At 40.4% G+C, this 19,231-nt stretch overlaps 1 protein-coding gene across 1 annotated transcript in view; it reads right to left on the bottom strand.

Moving 5' to 3' along the window:
• ARHGAP42 (Rho GTPase activating protein 42) overlaps positions 1–19,231 on the bottom strand; it is a 250,570-nt gene that overhangs the window by 31,815 nt on the left and 199,524 nt on the right. The window contains exons 8-12 of the mRNA XM_081098747.1: positions 18,252–18,381; positions 11,961–12,061; positions 9,752–9,861; positions 7,530–7,608; positions 6,136–6,175 (exon numbers count right to left, since the gene is read on the bottom strand). Of these exons, the coding sequence (XP_080954873.1) occupies positions 6,136–6,175; positions 7,530–7,608; positions 9,752–9,861; positions 11,961–12,061; positions 18,252–18,381 (460 nt within the window). The remainder of the gene's footprint in view (positions 1–6,135; positions 6,176–7,529; positions 7,609–9,751; positions 9,862–11,960; positions 12,062–18,251; positions 18,382–19,231) is intronic.

The following is a 19,231-nucleotide window of genomic DNA, read 5'->3' as shown; positions in this document are numbered from 1 at the left end:
ATTAACAATGATGATACTTGGCCTTCAGAGGTAGAAGCAGAAGACAGGCTAACTTAAAAAAACATTACTTATTCAATCGAAAGTTAAGTGTAAGCATTGTGTGTGTGTTTCCTCCCCTCTGGAAACTATTCAGGGCTTAACGCTTTTACTGAAAACAAATAAAGTTTCTATAGGCAGCTTGGCAGCATAAAAGCTATTAATTTCAACAGAATTCACACAACCATGAGAGGGGGAAAAAGAATAGTCTTCCATACAACTAACAAAGCAAAAGTCCTTGTACCTTCCATTTCCCAGTAATTAAAAACCCAGAATGTCCTTACAGATATAATCTACTTGGCCTCACAGTACATTCTCAGGGTTGACAAAACAAAGCAACACTTGTCTTTCGTTTCTAATTCACTTTTCTAATCTGTCATTTCAGATTAAAGGGCCCCTTATCACAGACAACCATACTACATGGGCTTGAAAGAAACAGAAAAGAGAAATGAGTGCATTTACTGGTGTTCGTGATAAGCGAAGAACCCTTTCTCTTCTCCCTAAAGGGCAAGCAGGTAGCTCTCCACAGCCTTGGCCCAGGCTGTTCCCTCTTCCTGGCTCTGCTCAGGAGGAGCACTTTGGATCTGACCCTCTTCCTGGTCTCAGTGATAGAAACAAAACTGCATTTGCTCAAGGGCCTGGGGGAGGATGTGGTGAAGGAGGAGGCTATAACCAAGAGATATCCGAGAATTTCCAGAGTAAACTATCTACACAGCAGCATGAAGCTCAAAAGCATTTGTGACGGGATGTCAATCGCCTAGGACATGTAGAATGAGCTTAATCTTTCTGTTTATTGCTGGGACACACTTCCTGGGTACTCACGGGAAGTCACGGAAACACATAGTGGCAAAAATTCAGAGCTACAGGGAACTTTTGCAAGTGTCTTCTGGCCCAATCCCTTTGGTTTTGTACATGAGGACTGAATGCTAGCTGACTGTCATTACACTTTTATTATGACTTTTATGAGCAGAAATTTCATTTGAAAGGACTTCCTTTTACCTAGTCACAATGACTGGAATAAAGTAGGTACACAATGGAATGCTGTTGAACTGAATTGCATGAGAACGAATCTTTTCTTTCACAATTCCCACCTTCTCCAAACCTATGGTAGAAGGACCAGCTATAACGCTATCACACAAAACTTATGTTCGAGTGGGAACATGGCTCAGGGCACCAACAGAGAATGCCAGAGAGAGAAAGCCTACAAAGAAAGACAACTGCCTCTGTCCCTGCTAATAATTAGTCCCAGGATGGAAGTCTTGGGACAGAAAGGTGTGTCAACAATGATTATTTGTTTCTTTGAAAGATGGGCTCAAATACAGAATAGTGAAGAACTAATGGTAAGCTGTCCTTTAACAAAATATCCCCACTGGCATGGCTTCAGGAACTGTTTAGTTCTCACCTTAACTGAGTATCACCTGTTTAATATTGATGACAGGCATTACTATTCTCAAGATGAATCAATTCTCAGTCTTATAATTCCAAGAAAAGGATATAGTGACATATTTCACAACCAGGAAAGTGTTTGTGGATTCAACATCCTATACCTGACTAATGTTAGGTTTTGTACTTCATGCATTTTTCAATAAGATGAGTCAAACTTTCCTTCTCTGTTAAATTACGCTAGTTTTATTTATGGCATCTTTACTCTGAAAACAGTAAGTGAAGAGTAACCACAAAGCAGAGAGACTTTCCATGTTAGGCTTGTAAAGAGAGAGATTCATCCCTCTAGAATTTTAGTTTTATTATTCATTTCATGGTATATGCTCTCTGTATATTCACAGTATGTCCCTATTTTAGGATATGAAATAGTTCTTAACCTGCTGCTTTTGGGGTTGTCAGCCCAGACATTATGACAACTTTTAATGGTTGACTTTAAAAACAAATTTTTACCCGAGTTTTCTATTTTGCCATTCTAAGCTTCATAATTATCTCCAGCAGTTCAAAACACACATTCCATACCAAACTGAGTTTTCAAAGGAAAAACAAGATTATTTTCAGATAAATAGAACCCATCTGAATGACAAGGCTACATAAAAGCACTTCTCAAGGTGGAAAATGAATCAAAGCTAATCTGGTTTCAAATACCAATTGTGAGAGAAATTACATACTGAAACTGACATAAAGCCATTTCTGAGGGGTCAAATGTGAAAAGGGGAAATGGAGATCGCAATAAACAGGGCAAACGTAAAGATATAAGCTGCTCTGAATTCATAACATGATGACCTCGCATGATTTATTCAAGACTTAGAAAGAGGTCTGAGTCCTAGCCGGTTTGGTTCAGTAGACTGAACATTGGCCTGTGGATCTAAGGGTCCCAGGTTTAATTCTGGTCAAGGGCACGTACCTAGGTGGGGTTGCAGGCTCCTCTCCAGCCGGGCCCTGATCAGGCTGTGTAAGGAGGCAACCAATTGACATGTTTCTCTCACATCAATAGTTCTCTCTGTCATTCCCTCTCTTTTCCACTCTCTCTAAAAATAAATGGAAAAATATCCTTGGGTAAGGACTAAAAAAAAAGAAAGCAAGAAAGTAAAGAAAGAAAGAGGTCTGAGATCCTCACCATCCCTGGAATCTAATTTTAAACTGAAACAAGTAAAATTCTGGATGTGTTGCTAAGAAGGAAACAGGCTGCTGTTCTTAATTTAACTGGACCATGTTTTTGAATCTGGAATACTTCCAAGTGTTCAGATATGTCCTATGAGTCATCACTAGAGATCCCAGGATACATCAATAGAAAAATAGTATCCACTATAAGACACATGATAGAAGAGAAAAGGAGTAAAATTGCAGTCTGAGCAAGAGATTCACAGTGCCATTAATAAATATTTTTTTTAATTGATTTCAGAGAGGAAGGGAGGGGGAGAGATAGAAACATCAATGATTGATGAGAGAGAATCTAGAGGGATGAGTTTCTCTTTACGTTCCTCTTGCATGGCTCCAAACTTGGGATCGAGCCCACAACCCAGCCTGTGCCCTGACCAAGAATCAAACCGTGACCTCCTGGTTCATAGGTTAATGCTCAACCACTGAAACACGCCGGCCAGGCAATTTTAGACCTTGATGTAGTAGATTGTTCACAATTACATGCAAAAAGGAAATTAAAATCTGAGGATCTGGATAAAGAGGCAGTCTGAGAGGCAGGTCACTTTAGGGAAAGCTTCTTCATTGCTGCCTGGATTGAAAGATGCTGAGAAAGCCTTGTTTGTTGTGCAAGCTGGCAATCCCCAAGCCGCCACCTACAGAGTGTCTGAGTGTCTCTAATTGGTGGCACACACCATAGTCCTGACTTTTCAACTGAGTGGGGTTGATTTTGTTTGGGTGAGAACATTTGAATCTCCAAGAATGTGTAAAAACAAGTGCGATTTTGAATAAGTAGGCTTTATGGCATGTAGTAAAACATTTTGAAATCACTACATAATTTTGTGTGTGATTTATTTAGAATGTTTAAAATGCATAAAAGAATATTAATCTCTGCATTTATCAGCCAATTTACTAGATTACAGAGGTTTCCAGGTGTTTAGGAAGATTATATTAGCCAGAATCACAAATTTGTCTTATTAAGGTCTTGCATTTAGAGAATGAAATGTATTAGTTTTATAATTATAGCTTGATCTAAAGAAGCTTGATTGATCAAATTTAAATGCTATTAAATTTATGGAATAACAATAAAAATAACTTATTTTTTAAAGTTAGTACATTTATAATTTGAATAAGATCTGTATGTTGATTAAAAACAGGCTTAAAGAGAAAATATAGCTTAAGATAAAATAATAAAAATAAAGCTTACAACTAAGGTTAAGATTTATAACTTTGAGCCCTACATATTAATAAAGCTAAGGGAAATGAAATATTCCTTTTTATAATCAAAATCTCTCCTTGGCAATCAAAGTCTACTGGCACTAAGAGTAAGAATAATAGCCATTATGTGCTGAACACACATCCCACTGAGGGCCTGTATTGAGCACACTAAGAAGGAGAGATGGGTTCTATCACACTAAGCCCAGAGAACTGGGTGGGAAACTAATACATCATACCGAAAGCCAGAATGTAGGAAATGATATAGATACATGGACTTCGGGACACACCATCTTATATTTACAAACTGGGGCCCGGTGCACAGATTCGTGCATCAGTGGGGTCCCTCAGCCTGGCCTGCACCCTCTTGCAATCCAGGAACCCTCGGGGGATGCGGAAAGCCGGTTTTGGTCTGATCCCTGCAGGCCAGGCCGAGGGACCCCACAGGTGCATGATCTGTGAACTGGGCCTCTAGTACTTTATAATAAGAGGGTAATAGGCAAATTGACCCTAACAACGGAACAACCGGTTGCTGTGATGTGCACTGACCACCAGGGGGGCAGACAACACAGGAGCTGCCCCCTGGTGGCCAGTGCATGTCATAGCTACTGGACGGTCAGCCAGTTGCTTAGGCTTTTATATATAGACTAGAGGCCCAATGCACAAAATTCATGCAAGGATCTCTGTGGGCCAAGGCAGCAGCAGCCCCAGCTGCCGCCTCGGCCCCCACAGCAACAGCCCTGGCTGCCGCTTTGGCCCCGGCAGCAGCAGCCCTGGCTGCTGCCTCGGCCCTTGCAGCCCTGGCTTCGTCCAGAAGGTCATCCGGAATGTAATCCGGAAGGTCGCACCATCTGGTCTAATTAGCATATTACCCTTTTATTATTATAGATGATGGTATAGTGATGTTTCAGGTGGCTTAGAGTATAGAAAAGCAGTTTTCCAGAAGAGAAAATTTTTATGGCGTGAAGAAGTACCTTCTCCCTTCATCACAGCATGAGTATATTTGATAACTTTCTTATTTAAATTTCCTAATTATGACAGAAACCCTAGTTCCTGAGGTACGTTAAGTATTAAGTATATTCTGACTTGACCATTTCTCCATTCAAAAGCCTTATTCAATACCATATATAAGTTCACTTGTTTTCAAAGAAAGATTCATCCCTGAGTAGATCATTTGTCTTGAAAATGGATATACAATGAGGCCAAATGTTAGAAAACACATTTCAAACTCTACTCAAATGCAAATCATACAACAAATTACTTTTTAGGTAATTGTTTAGAATTAACATTCAGTACTTACAAAACTCTTAATCCATTGGTTAATGTTTCTGTGATTAGATACAAGTGGATAGAAGATTCTATACTGATCACTTTCCTTGATTAGCAATTGAGAAAGAAATGTAAGAATAAACCCTGAAAGTATTTTTAAAAATCTTTAATATTAAAGGTTATTTTAAATTATGCATTTTCTTTTGATGATTTTTTAAATTAATTACTAGGAAGAATTTCCTTCAGTTAAAATATAGGCTTTTTCATATACTTAATATTTATGATTTTCAAATGAGCGCTTCCCCAGTTTTTATATTTACTCCACTCTAACTTGTATTTTAACAGCAATTTAAAAGCCAAGCTTATTAAGTCTGTTTTAAAAATAAATTTAGACATTATGAGAGAAAGTCAATTGAGTTAAATAAAATTTGAAATTGCTTTAAAAGACATACAAATAACCTTAGAAACATACAAACTAGTTTTAAATGTCAAGTAATCTAATGACATATAGTATACCAAAAAATATACTAAAATAATCAAGGGTAAAAGAAGGCAAGAGGTGGAAGATAATGAAAGAGGATTTAGAATGGAATGGAAAACACATACAGTGTATCTGTTCAGAATGGTTTGATGCTAAGGATTCAATAATAATACAGTGATAACATGTGTTCTTACATATCCCATGGGCTAAGACAATGTCCTTACATTCCACATTCTTGAGCACAATCTCCTAAAATTAGCATAAAGTATCCAAGTCTTTAGTCTTATAAATTCGAGCAGAGAAAATAAGATAAATAAGCCCTCCTACTGCCATTAAAAACAACAACAAAAACAAACAAGCTAAATATCAACTGCCTCAAATCTCTTTCTGGGATAGAGCAAGGGACATACCTCTAAGTAGACACCAAAGAAAGAAAACTTAAAAAGATGTGTTAATATCATTTTTCTAGAGCTAACTCTTAATATCACATAATAGCTTTGTGATTAAAAATAACTGTGTGATAAAAATTTAAATACTTATTAAAAACAACTTACTTTCTTCTTTCTTGCTCATAATGGCAGGCAGGGTGTAAATCTAAAAAACAAGGGGAGTCCATCAGTTACTTGCAGTGAGTGACGCAGTACAGACGATTACCAGGGTGATACTGGTGCAGTGCTCCACAGAGGAGTGTCTTGATTCAAGATCCTACAACTGCTGCATCCACAGCGCCACCTCCCCATCCTGTAACCAACCTTGCTTCCCATTCCTTTCATCCCTGGCTGTCCTGCCCTGGGTAGAGTTCTACCTCCTTCCATCTGATTTACGAGTGTCATTCTATTCCCTAACATAATGCGTAACAGCCTTTCTTGATAAAGTATCTCGTGATGGGTTTTACCTGCTTGCTCCTTACTCAAATGATCTGCTTAGTGTGTTCTTTTCAGCACGTACAATCCTAACGTGTACTTGCTGAGCTACCACGCTGTCTTCTACGTCTGCTCTCGGTCAGATCTTGCCTCTCAGTTAAGTGGTGAAAAATCTAATCGTTTTGTTTAATTTCAATCTACCACTGACTGCTATTTTTGTAAATTACAGTAAAATTTAAATATCATAAACATAATAAAGAGTAGACATGAAATCAAAATTTCTCGTTAAGTTCAACAAATATAAAATGACCTCTTCAAATTAGTACAAAATTTTCCGGATGCTTAATCATGAGTTCTGCGCTCATCTCATCATGCACAGGTAACTGTGTGAGGGATGGTCTCACGCTCTGGAGACCACACTTGGTGCAGCTCTGCTGTGACACAGGTACTTTGACAAGGTTGCTCACAGGTTCTCTGCCACCTACAGGACAGTTCTCAAGGGACAGAATGTGGCCTCATAGTTGCTCTGTGTGCTCACCCCCTAACCATCTAAAGCCATGTTCTTTATAAAGAAAACAGACAGTGATTAATAATTTATTTATTTTTAGATAAAACGCCCTAGTAACTGTAAGTTATCATGCCAACATCAAAATAACTATTAGAAAAATAAGGATATGGATGAGAAGAAAATGTCAACTCACAGGCAGTTTTACCAAATAAGACTGCAAGGACTAGTTCTTACCCTGCATCTTGTTTATCATGCTGATTACGAAGACCGGACAAAGACCGGGCATTCAATAATTATTAACTGCATAGAATAATTTAATCAGTGAAGCCAAATTAATTACTAGAAGTAATCTTTAATAAATAATTTTAGGGTGTTAGTCCTGAAAGTCCTCCTGAGAAACAAATTACAAAGTTGGTGCTGTGTGTCAGTGAGCGAGACAACATCAGGAAAATAGTAAGTTTCTACTCCTCAGACTTGGTATTTTAATATTTTCATATAAAAATTTCAGATGTATTTTTTTCCCAGACATACTTTGTAATTATTAGAACAACAAAACCTAAATGTGTTATATACTTACTGGTTCTTTCCCATCCATGGCTTCGAGCCAGAGTTTCCGGTTAGCTTCTGAAAAGGCCTGCAATGTGATGATCCCATGCCTAATAAAAACAAATATTTTATATTTTCAATTTATTCCAGCTATGTCTTTACGCATGTGCGATTTTTAAAATTCTTACTTAGGTATAAAAGTAAAATTTGAAGAAAAATCAGGAAAGAGAAAAGAGAAATAGAAAAGAGAGAAAAGAAATAGAAAAGATAAGGAAAAAAAAGGAAAAAATTGACCTACACATATCTTTTTGAAAAATCACTGTATACAACCACACCCACACACAGATATTTTTCATTCTAATGATCACAGGTAGTAAAATAATTTAGTGTTCCAAGTACAATGCTGTCTGAAAGAGGAAGTTCCAAATTATTTCCCCTGAAATGACTTAAAAGGATGATAACTACATTCACCCAAGTTCAAAACCACCTAAACATTCTACAAGATGAGGAAAACTGAGATTATGACCCCAATGTGGTACAATCTAGTCACTAAAAATAATTACAATGAGTATATAGCAATGTGGAAAGCCTCAGACCATAACTAATTAATTATTAAGAAGATCCTAAAACCAAAGGGTTTATCTGCACCATGATCACAATATTAAAATTACTTCATTTAAAAATAATTATCTCCCAAGAACTCATTCTGAAATAAGATGTACTTCAAGAGAGACTGAGTGAGCGAAGGGAGGGAGGAATTTGATATAAGAGAGAAAAAGGTATGAAATCCAAAAACGAGGGGAATTAACCTAGTTAACAGGAAATTTCACCTAAATATTGTATGTTTAAAAACCTGGAATAAATTAAAACTATGATAAATGCATACATCTCTTCTGTAAACAGGAAATAGGTCATTAGACAGGAAAAGAAAAAACATATATAAAAATCGAGGTAATTTTATCTTTGAACCAGTGTAACATCAAGAATAAAATAACAATGATCAGTATTTGCTGGCTGTTTAGTATGTGCCAGGCATTGTGTTGTTTCCTTTGAGGTGGGTAATTATTATTTTTATTTTACATGAGACCACTAAGGCATAGTTTAACCATGTGCCCCAAAGTTATATAACTAGAAAAGGCTTAAAGAAATAAATAAAAGAGAGAGAGAGAGAAATCACTAACATGTTGGTGTTTGTCTACATAGAAAATCAAGAAATTCCTACCGCACAACTATTAAAACCAGTAAGTTCAACAACGACACTGGTTATCAGTCCATATATAAACAAAAATAATAGCCTTTCTAGACAATAATCTCAACCATTTTGAAAAAAGAGTTTCACTAATGAAAATAATTCTATCCAAAACTGTAATAAAAAGAAAATACCTAAGAATAAATCTAAAAAATAATATGTAAATCTTCAAAGGGAGTTCAATTCTCCATCAGTTATTTAAAAAACTTAACTCCAGTCAAAAATCCCAAGGGAGTGTTTTGAAGAGGAAGATAAACTTAATAAGAAGATCCATAACATCTGACAACACAGGGCCACAACAGGTAACACAATGTTAAAGAAGCATAAGAATGGGGGTCTTGTCCTACCAGACAGTTAGAAGCCATGGTACACGTAAGGTATAGCATATATTGTGACCGTGGAATAGATAAATCAAGAAGCACACTCCTTTTCATTTTGTTTCTCTTCAGCTTGTACTGATACCAGAAAGCAGCAGAGCTAAATATCCCCACTAAATTATAAACTCGGGTGCACAACATTTATGTCTCTCCCAATATGCTGTGGCTGAGCCAGTCCTGGGAGGTGCGTGGCACAGGGCGCACACTCCCTTTCACTGGCTGAAGGAGCTTTTGACATTCCCAGCTTATTATTCCTTAGAAGCAAGGCCCCCAGGCTCCACTGACGCCTACAAACAGGCTGACCCAGGAGCCAGGGCCATGCTGTCGGGCTCCTTCACTGTGACGGGGTCCCCAAGTCCCCGGCATGCACTTTCCCGTAATGCTGTCTGTCATTTATACTGATTTTCCAGATTCTGCTTTGAGTTATGTTACTTTTTGCTAGCATTCTGTGTCTGATTATTTTTTTAAAGAATCGTGCAATATGTATTTGTCAAATGAATATGTAAAAAAATGAAATATGCACACTGTTTTTAAAAAGAGATTGAAAGACAAGCATGTGCATGCTGCTTTGTATTTATATTTAAACATAGAAACACCTAAATGTAAAGTAAAAAGAAAAGTGCAAACCTTTCAACTACTTCTATGTCAAAGCAGAATCGTTTGTCAATTGAATCTGTCTTTCGTCGGATACAAGATTTTAATTTAAACATTTCTGGCGAGCTGGTGACAAGGCCGTTCTGCAACAAGAAGGGGAACACATGTTATCACGATGACCAGGGGAAGCGGAAAACATTCAATCTTCCACCTAAAAGCACGGCACTGAAATGTAAGCTTAGAGCACAGGTTATATACCAAGGTCATAATGACACCATGTCCTACAAACAAGACTTTCTGCCGAATGTCAACTGTCCAATTACTAGTATAACATTCCAAATTGTTCATTAATAGGTTCATTGCATATATGTGTTTCATTCAAAGGATTGTGTGACATGGCTGTCTAGTCCACCTCAACATATCTATAACAAAAGCATAATATGCTAATTAGACCGGACAGCTGAATGACCTTCCGGACCTCCTTCCGGATGAAGCCAGGGCTTCGAGGGTTGAGCCCTTTGCACGAATTTGATGCACTCTAATACACATGCCTTTGGACTTGCACTCTAATACACATGCCTTTGGAGTTCAATTTAGAAAAGGTGTGAAATAACAGTCACAGTAATGTGACTAGATAGATATCCAGAATGTTTGTCAGGATACAACACCATTGCTCTGAAAAAAATTTCCCAGATTGCTAAGAGATTAGTATTGTTTGTGTCTTTGTATTAGATCTTTATAATATTAAATGATAGCTGGCTGAAAACCTCGAGAGAGCTACCAAAATAATCAAGTTCAGGCATACAATTGCTATGATGCTATTGTTATCATACATACCATGTGATTGCTTTGTTGGTAACCAATTGCTACTCTGCTACTAACACTGAAACTCTTTGGATAGGATCCAACATTGGCTCAATAAATAAGAATTTTCTTCTATACCTGACATGCCAGTCAATTTTAAAGGGAATGTTTGCCTAATGTCTGAATAATTCTTTTGTCTATTGAAAATGTCATAGATTTACTAACAGAACTTTGGCAGGGCCTATTTGATATTAACTCACTGGCTGCCACATAAACTATCTTTCTGGCAATAGTTTTTCTTATGAACCCTTTAGAGAAGAAACTAGGCATGATTATAGCATTTAATACCTTCTCATGATGGTGGCCATCTAAAGTTTCTTTTTCTCTGGCATGTTGTCCTTTATTGTATGTCTCTCCATTTGAATTATTAGACTCTAATGAATGCCCAAGCACAATAAGTTTCAACTGATGTATTTGAGTATGTGTCAAGGATCAACATTTACCTGCCATGATCTGTACCACAAATTAGTTGGGCGAGTCACTTACTTTCTATCATCTTGATTTTCTAATCTGTTAAAATAAGGCCAGACTAAACGATCTTTAAAAAGGTACACTACGTTCCATATTGTTCACTAGCCATGTGAGACATTCAGTGGCCAATTTACTTTTGGGGGGAAGGAGCACTGGTCAATTTCTCCTGAGAATCTTTGCTGGGCCAGCAGTTCAGTAAACAGCACACAGGGCAGAAGATGAGAAGGTTCCAGGGGCAAAAGCAGCTTCCCCAGAGGCCACCTGGGAAAAGATGCAGATTTGGGCCTGGTCCAGCCACTGGCAGCCCCTCCTGGGCTATTGGCCAAGCAACAGCACAGTAACAAACCACTACCAGGTTGTGAGAGGGCGCCTCAGGGCCCCGGCCTTTAATTCAGCTGCTTATCAGCATGCCATGGCCATGGTAAAGGAAAATCCTGGCCACTCTTTTTAACTCATCAAGGTCACCAAAGTGAGAGAAACCTTTCTGGCTTTTCAATTTTTAAAAATTGTGTACACGTTTATTAGAAAAACAAGGGTTTTTTTGTTTACTTCCATTTCTTTCTTGTTTTTAAAACTTCTAATGTATTTTGTATTCTTTTTAAAAAAATCTTTATTGTTGAAAGTATTACATGTATCCCCTTTTTCCCCCATGGATCTCTCCCAGCCCGCCCCGGCCACCCCCCAGGCCTTCACCACCCTATTATCTGTACCCATGGGTTATGCATATATGTATACAAGTTCATTGGTTGATCTCTTCCCGCCCACCTACCTACCCTCCCCTGCCTTCCCTCTGAGGTTTGACAGTCTGTTCAATGTTCTATGTTTCTGGGTCTATTTTTGCTCATCAGTTTGTGTTGTCCATTTCTTAAATAATAACCTCACTTAAAAATAAAAACAAAAAACTCACCATTTTCCCACTGGATTTCATTTCTGAAACACTCATTGTAAATGTTTTGCTTCCTTTATCGTACGTACAATAATGTTTAATCCATGTAAAACCAAGTGGTCCTAATGCAAAGAAACAAACGTCACAGACTGTTAATAAATGACTAGTTTTCCCATTTGTACAGTTTTGCTTTTTTAAAAAATATGTTTATTGATTTCAGAGGGGAAGGGAAAGGGAGAGGGAGAGAGAGAGAAACATCAATGATGAGAAAGAATCAGTAGTTGGCTGCCTCCTGCAGGCCCCACACTGGGGATGGAGCCCACAACCCGGCACGTGCCCTCGACTGGGACTCGAACTGCGACCTCCGGGTTCACAGGTGACGCTCAACCACGGAGTCACGCCGGCTGGGCTGTTCAGTTTTTGATGCTACAATAAACAATTGAGCATTTCCCCAGACCATGTAAGTTTGGAACTTTCACTGAATGAGCGTGAGAAGGGCAAGTATGGAGAGAGAGTGGTATGGGGTAGTGTCTTGGAATTGAGCCACGTGGCCTAACTTGAAGCTTTGACTATACACTCGAGAGTTCCTTTAGGTCTGAACTTCAGTTGTCTCATGTGTAAAAGTGGTACTTACATCCCATAGAAGTAGGAAGCACGAGGAGTAACAGTCTGAGTTACTACCGCTGGTCTCCCTCTTGCCCTCTGTTCCTGAAACTGCTAAAAATTTAGCAAGGTCATGTCACCCCTTGGTGCGAAACCTTCTAGTTCTAATCAAACCCGTATCCTTCCAGAGAAACAGCAAAGATCCCGTGACGTCCCACAAGGCCCCTCCCTAGGGCTCTCACCTCACATCTTACTACCCTTTGCCTCATGCACTCCGCTCCAGCTACACTGGCCCCTTGCTGATCCCGAAACACAGCGAATGCACTTCTACTCGGGGCATCTGAAGCAGCCTGCACGCCTCTTCCTCCAGACATCGGCATGGCCTGCACTGTCGCCTCCTTCAGGACTTCTCCTAAATGTCTCCTTCCTAATACTGCCTTTCCTGAGACAGCTCACATAGCAACACCCTCACCTGATATTTCTTGCTTTACTTTCTTCTTAGAAGTTATCACTAAATTCTACTGATGCATCCTACTTATTGCTTGTCTCTGCCATTTAGACTCTAATTCTCTAGGAGCAGGAAAGCGTGATGTTCTGCTGACTGGTACATTCTTAATCCGTAGAACAGGGCCAGATACATAGCTGTCACTCAATAAATATTTGACAAGTGAAGGAAAAGGAAAGAATCACTCATCTTTCTTTAAGACTTTATTGACCTTAGAGTTATTTCCTCTTACCACTAATCTGAAAAGGAAAAAGTGAATTTAAATAACTTCTTAAAATGAAAATGTTTCATTCACTATTTATGGTATAAGTTTTATATGGAGAGTGCTCCCTTTCCCCCCATAAATACTGTGCAACCCTTTCCCACAGCACGCCCCTTACAGTCCTGCTGGTTGGCCAGGGTGGGGGGATGCCTTGTGACCAAGGTAGGCGACCTTCAGTTTCCACACAGGGAAGCCAATTATCCTGGATCCAAATATCACAGCGGCCGAGAGCCTTGAAGACGGAGCTTGTTTTCCAGGCAGCTTCTATCCTGCTTAACACCTGGGTCTTTCTAGCAACAATTATGTACAATATTATTGCTGCCGTGGTCTCATAACCATACATTCAGAAGCAAGGAATGTGAATGTGAAAGTGCGTCTCTTGAGGAAAGTGTTTCACGAGCCATTTGAATTTATTTTTTCCGCAATAACAGTGCCCTGGGTGTCGTGTGGCGTTAATGCTTAAACTGCTCCAGATTTTAAAAAGATGGGATTTGGCGGTACACTTCGTCATCGCAAAAGGTTTTTGCAATTAACTTCAATTCTGTTTGGGGAACATTTTACACTATAATACTTAACGATACTTGTTGATAATTCTGTTCCGTGTGGTGTAAAACACTTAAAGGCTCAGAGCTGATTAGCGGGAAGTGGCTGGATGGCAATCCTTCCAGTGACTTTACTACTCAGCGAGGTAGGAAGCAGTATTAGCCATCGAGTATGGCCACAGTGATGCTCTGATGACATTTCAGACCTCGGTTTAGTTTTCCTTTCCTGCCTCCACCATAAGGGCAGCATCTCAAGCATTTGTAATCTTCAGGTCTGCTGCACACACGTGCTGCTTCCTTTAAGGTCTGCCTGGCACTGGGCCCAGGCAGATGTTGTTACACCAGCAATTCTGAAGTCCTTAAAAAACAGTCTTGGAAAATAAAAATTTATTATAGCTCTAAAGTAGCAAAATAAAACAAGTTTAATTATCTTACCCAGTAATCATGTGAGGTTGCCAAGATGATGCTTACAAAATGGGAGGAAATGAACATTTATGGAATACCTTTTAAGTGCCAAAATTCAACCTAAGAACTTTTTAAGTGATACTTTATAATGCCATTTTACATATAAGGAAACAGAACATTAGAACTGCACATGGTACTACCTCCTTCATCAATAAAGGCATGCGATGGGAGTTGTTCTTTTTAGGGAATACTACCTCTCAAGAGTTATTTTAAGAATTATAAATGAGATAAATATAAATTGCACAGAGCAGTAAGAGCTCCTGGTATGCATAGTGGTAGTATTATGCACCACCACTGATAATAGGGACATTTTACATACATTATCTCCAATTCCTGCAATACCTTTACAAGATAAGTATAAATCTCCTTCTTTTACAAATGAGGAGACTGAGCTCAGAAAGCTGTCTGCCCAGCACCTCCCAGTTAACAGGGGGCAGGCATGGCATTCCAGCGCAGTTCTGTCTGACTTTGGAGCCCAGCCTATCCTCAAGCCTATTAGAACACAATGTGTGCCTGGAGGTGGGTAACATAGCAACCGCATCTCCAGACAATGGGGGGCTCTGTGTCCTGACTGCAATGATCTGCCTCTGCCCCACTGGGGCCACCTCCATTTGTCACTCCATTTACAACTCTGATAGCTCCTATTGATCACTGGCTGCTGACTGCTTGAGTTTGCCTTATGCCTTCCACTACAGAATAAACGCCCAGAAGCCATTTCTTCATCTCATTTTCTGATCCCCACAGGACTTATCCTCTGTGATAGCAACAGCCCAATTGATATGTCTTCGTAGACTGGTCGAATTTTTGTATTATAAATGCTTTCAAAGATTCCCAGTGGAAAGGGGCTTTGGATATTTGTCCCTTGTGTAAAAATAATTCCAAAGGCGTATAAATCCATGAATTTTTCTTTTTAAATCCCCAGGTAAGGGGAAGGAGGGAGGATAGTCAATGGGAAAAGGAAAGAGAGGGATTATATCGGGGCTGGAGAGCACTTCTGAAGGTTGAGTGCGGTGATGGTATCACAGGTGCACACTTAGGGCAAAACCCTTCAAACTGTACATTTTAAGTATGTGCGACTTATAATTATATGTCAATTGTACCTCACTAAAGCTGTTCAAATAATGAAGGGGATACAGAGAAAATTGAGAGAGAAAGTCTCTTGGGGGCAAGAAGGCAACACAAAAAATGAGGATGCCAAACAGAGAGGGAGAGTCTGCCTGTTAGAGCCTCGAATGCTACACTCCTTAGGGGCCTTCCCAGGAGGGGCACTAGAGTTATTTCAATATCTGAAAACTAGAGGCCCGGTGCACAAAAATTTGTGCACTCGGGGGGAAGGAGGGGGAGGTCCCTCAGCCTGGCCTGTGCCCTCTCGCAGTCTGGGACCCCTCGGGAGATAACACCCTGCTGGCTTAGGCCTGCTCCCGGGTGGCAGAGGGCAGGCCCAATCCCTAGGTACAGCCCCTGGTCGGGCTCAGAGCAGGGCTGATTGGGGAGTTGGGGCGCCGCCCCCTGTCATGCACAGAGCAGGGCCCATCAGGGGGGTTGGGGAGCTCCCCCCCGTCACACACAGAGCAGGGCGGATTAGGGGGTTGGGGTGCCGCCACTGTCACACTCAGGGCAGGGCCGATGGGGAGGTTATGGCTCTACCCCATCACACACAGAGCAGGGCCCGTGGGGGGGGGGGGCGCCGCCCTCTATCACCCACAGAGCAGGGCTGATCAGGGGGTTGGGGCACCGCCACTCTCACATTCAGGGCAGGGCCGATGGGGAGGTTATGGCTCTACCCTGTCACACACAGAGCAGGGCCCGTGGGGGGGGGGGGGGGCGCACCCCTGTCACACACAGAGCCGCAGGGCGATCAGGGGGTTGGGGAGCTCCCCCGTATCAGGCACAGAGCAGGGCTGATCAGGAGGTTGGGGCGCCTTCCCCTGTCACGAACAGAGCAGGGCGAATAGGGAGGTTGTGACCCCGCCCCCTGTCACACACAGAGCCGCAGGGCGATCAGGGGGTTTGGGCGCTGCCCCCTGTCACGCTGATCCCGGTGCCGGGAGGCCTCTCGGCTCTGCTCATCCTGGTGCTGGGAGTCTTCGCGGCTCCGCTGATCCCGGTGCTGGGAGGCAAATTACCCTTTTATTATATAGGATAGAGGCCTGGTGCATGGGTGGGGCTGGCTGGTTTTGCCTGAAGGGTGTCCTGGATCATGGTGGGGGTCCCCACTGGGGTGCCTGGCCAGCCTGGGTAAGGGGATGATGGCTGTTTGCAGCTGGTCACACACCCTTCAGGGTGGGGGTCCCCACTGGGGTGCCTGGCCAGTCTGGGTGAGGGGCAGAGGGCTGAAGCTCCCAACTGCTCCTTTATTTCTTTTTCTTTTTATTCTGGGCCAGCTTTAGCTCTGGCTCCAGCTCTGAGGCCTCTGCTGCTGAAAGCAGGTATCTGGTTTGTTTGGGTTCTATAATTGAAACAATGTATAACTCCAGCTCTGAGATCCTGGCTCGCTGAAAGCAGGTTTCTGGGGTTTTGTTTAGCTTCTATATTTGTTACAATGTTTCAAACTGCAGGCTCAGAGGCCAGCAAGGCAGGCGGGGAACGTTGGTTTCCTCCGTCACCGAAGCAAGCAAGCCTCATGTTAGTTTCAAGCTGCCTGGCTGCCAGCCGCCATCTTGGCTGGCAGTTAATTTGCATATCTCCCTGATTAGCCAATGGGAAGGGTAGTGGTCGTATGCTAATTACCATGTTTCTCTTTTATTAGATAGGATAGACTTGTCAAAGTAGACAGTTATGAGACAAACTCCCAGAACCCAGTTCCCTTAAGCCAGCAAGCAGCCCTCTACCATCTAGTCTATACAGCAATAAATGTTGGCCACTTCTGTCAGATCAAATCGTTATTTTCTTATACTACCAGTCAACCACTGAGCGTTACCTGAGCACGTCAAATACACATTGGGTTGCATTTTACTGATCATGTTGCTCTGTGTCGAAACGCTTACAGCCGACCTGATATCTCCAACTTCCTCATCCCAAACCCTTTAATATCTTACAAACCAAAACAATTCCCTCACTCTCTTGTGTACTGACAGGGAGACTTCATAGCAGTGCCATTTCATGTGGTTGGTGGGTCCCAATACATGTGAAAAATACAGAAAGCATAAATAAGCATTTCATTTTTTTTTTTTACAGCAATTGGAAATTGCAAAATGCAAGCACATGCTTTTGTGTTTTACAAAGACATTGGTCCATGATGGATTGGGGAAAAAAATTGTTCCTTCAACATGAAGAGTATGAGAATGGTGCTTTAGGGCATATGTGATTTGAAATAGAGAGTTAATTTAGCCAGACTGGTCCCACTTAGTGACAAGTATCATTCAGAAAGGATCCTTGTTAAACAATTCTGAGTGGCTTTTTATTTATTTTTGTGAGATAAACTTTCTTAGTGTGAGGCAATTATCATCATGCTCTATTGGGTCTGATGCTTATTTCCTAACCTCAAGAAGCAAAGGGTGCAGTTTGACATCACACAGTTGCCAGTTTTATTCCTGGAAACTGAGAAAACACAGAAGTCAATGAAATGATGCGGTTGGAAGGGAACACTTATCACAGTCACCGGGATGATTCATCCTGAAAAAGTCTTTGATTTTTAATTTTCCATCAAACTTTAAATTGAGATTAGATATCACAATAAATTTTAAAACTGAATTCATGTTACCCCATCATTAGCAAAAGGTTATAAGTTCCAAGTTCAACAATATAAACTTAGAGATGCTGGTGGTGAGATGTGAAAAAGCTTCCTTTTTGTGGTGGTGATGGTGGCTGAGCTGACTAAATATCATAAATTGTAAGGGATTTCCATCTCTACTTGAAGGAACACTAACCAAGTCACATCTCGTGGAAACAGAACGTTAACCATAGAGACATTAGGCTGTGTTTTTGTGACTCACGTTTCTCCTGGACGTAAAGGTAGCCTTCCATCGTCCACTGGCTGGGTGGTCTGTAATCTTGGTTGGCAGATTTCATCCTTTGCATCAACCGCTCTACCTCTTGTCGAGTACTTTCAAAATTATTCCTTGTCTTGAGTAAATAAAAAGAACAGATTCAGTCTTTCTTTCCTACCTGTTTTGAGGAACTCAGAACCAAAAGTTTCAAAACTGCAAATTATGCAAAGGACAACCTCAATTCTTTCAGCACTGCTCACCCACCTCCATGACATGCTATGCTGAGTCCTATGGCTGATATTGAATGGCTTTAGTGAAACTTCTGCATGTTTCTCAATCTCAATCTGTGTGTATATGTGTGTGCGTGTGTACGCGCGTGCATCCGTGTGCATGCATGTTGTATGTTTCTTCCCATTTCCCACTCTAATATTATTACTTAGTTGCCAATTATAGCATTTTAAATTATGTAATATTTACTCAATATAATTTTATAACACTAATGCCTAAGGTTAAAAAGCAGATACACAGGGACTTATATTTTTTTGGAGGGGAATAAAAACAAATTCACATATTTTTAAATATGTAGCACTTATTGAAAACAAAGTTCATTGCCCTTGTTTCAAATACTTTTGAAGAAACATTGCTTAGCTTGGTTTCCAGAAATCCCAACATAGTTATCATGAGGTCAGTATATAAACTAACTCATAAAAAAGGATAGGTTTGCAAGAAATAGTTTATTCACATTACAGCAAATTTACTTAAGGTAAAACATGTTTTGTAATCAAGCCACGCTATCTCAGCAATACACATTTAGAAACATAAAAATCATCACTGCCTAACTTAAGACTTTGTTATGGCCCATGATAAAATAACTGAATTTTTTTAATTGCCACTTTCACTACTTTTCTCTTTCCAACGTAAGGATCCAATTTTTTTCCTATTCCTTACCTGTTGCCAAGTCCCAGGAATCTTAAGTTAATCACACT

This window comes from Myotis nattereri (assembly GCF_964212035.1).
Source record: "Myotis nattereri genome assembly, chromosome: 9".
NCBI classification, from domain to species: Eukaryota; Metazoa; Chordata; class Mammalia; order Chiroptera; family Vespertilionidae; genus Myotis; species Myotis nattereri.
The sequence above is the reverse complement of the archived record's forward strand: the minus strand, read 5'-3'. Positions and strand labels throughout refer to the sequence as shown.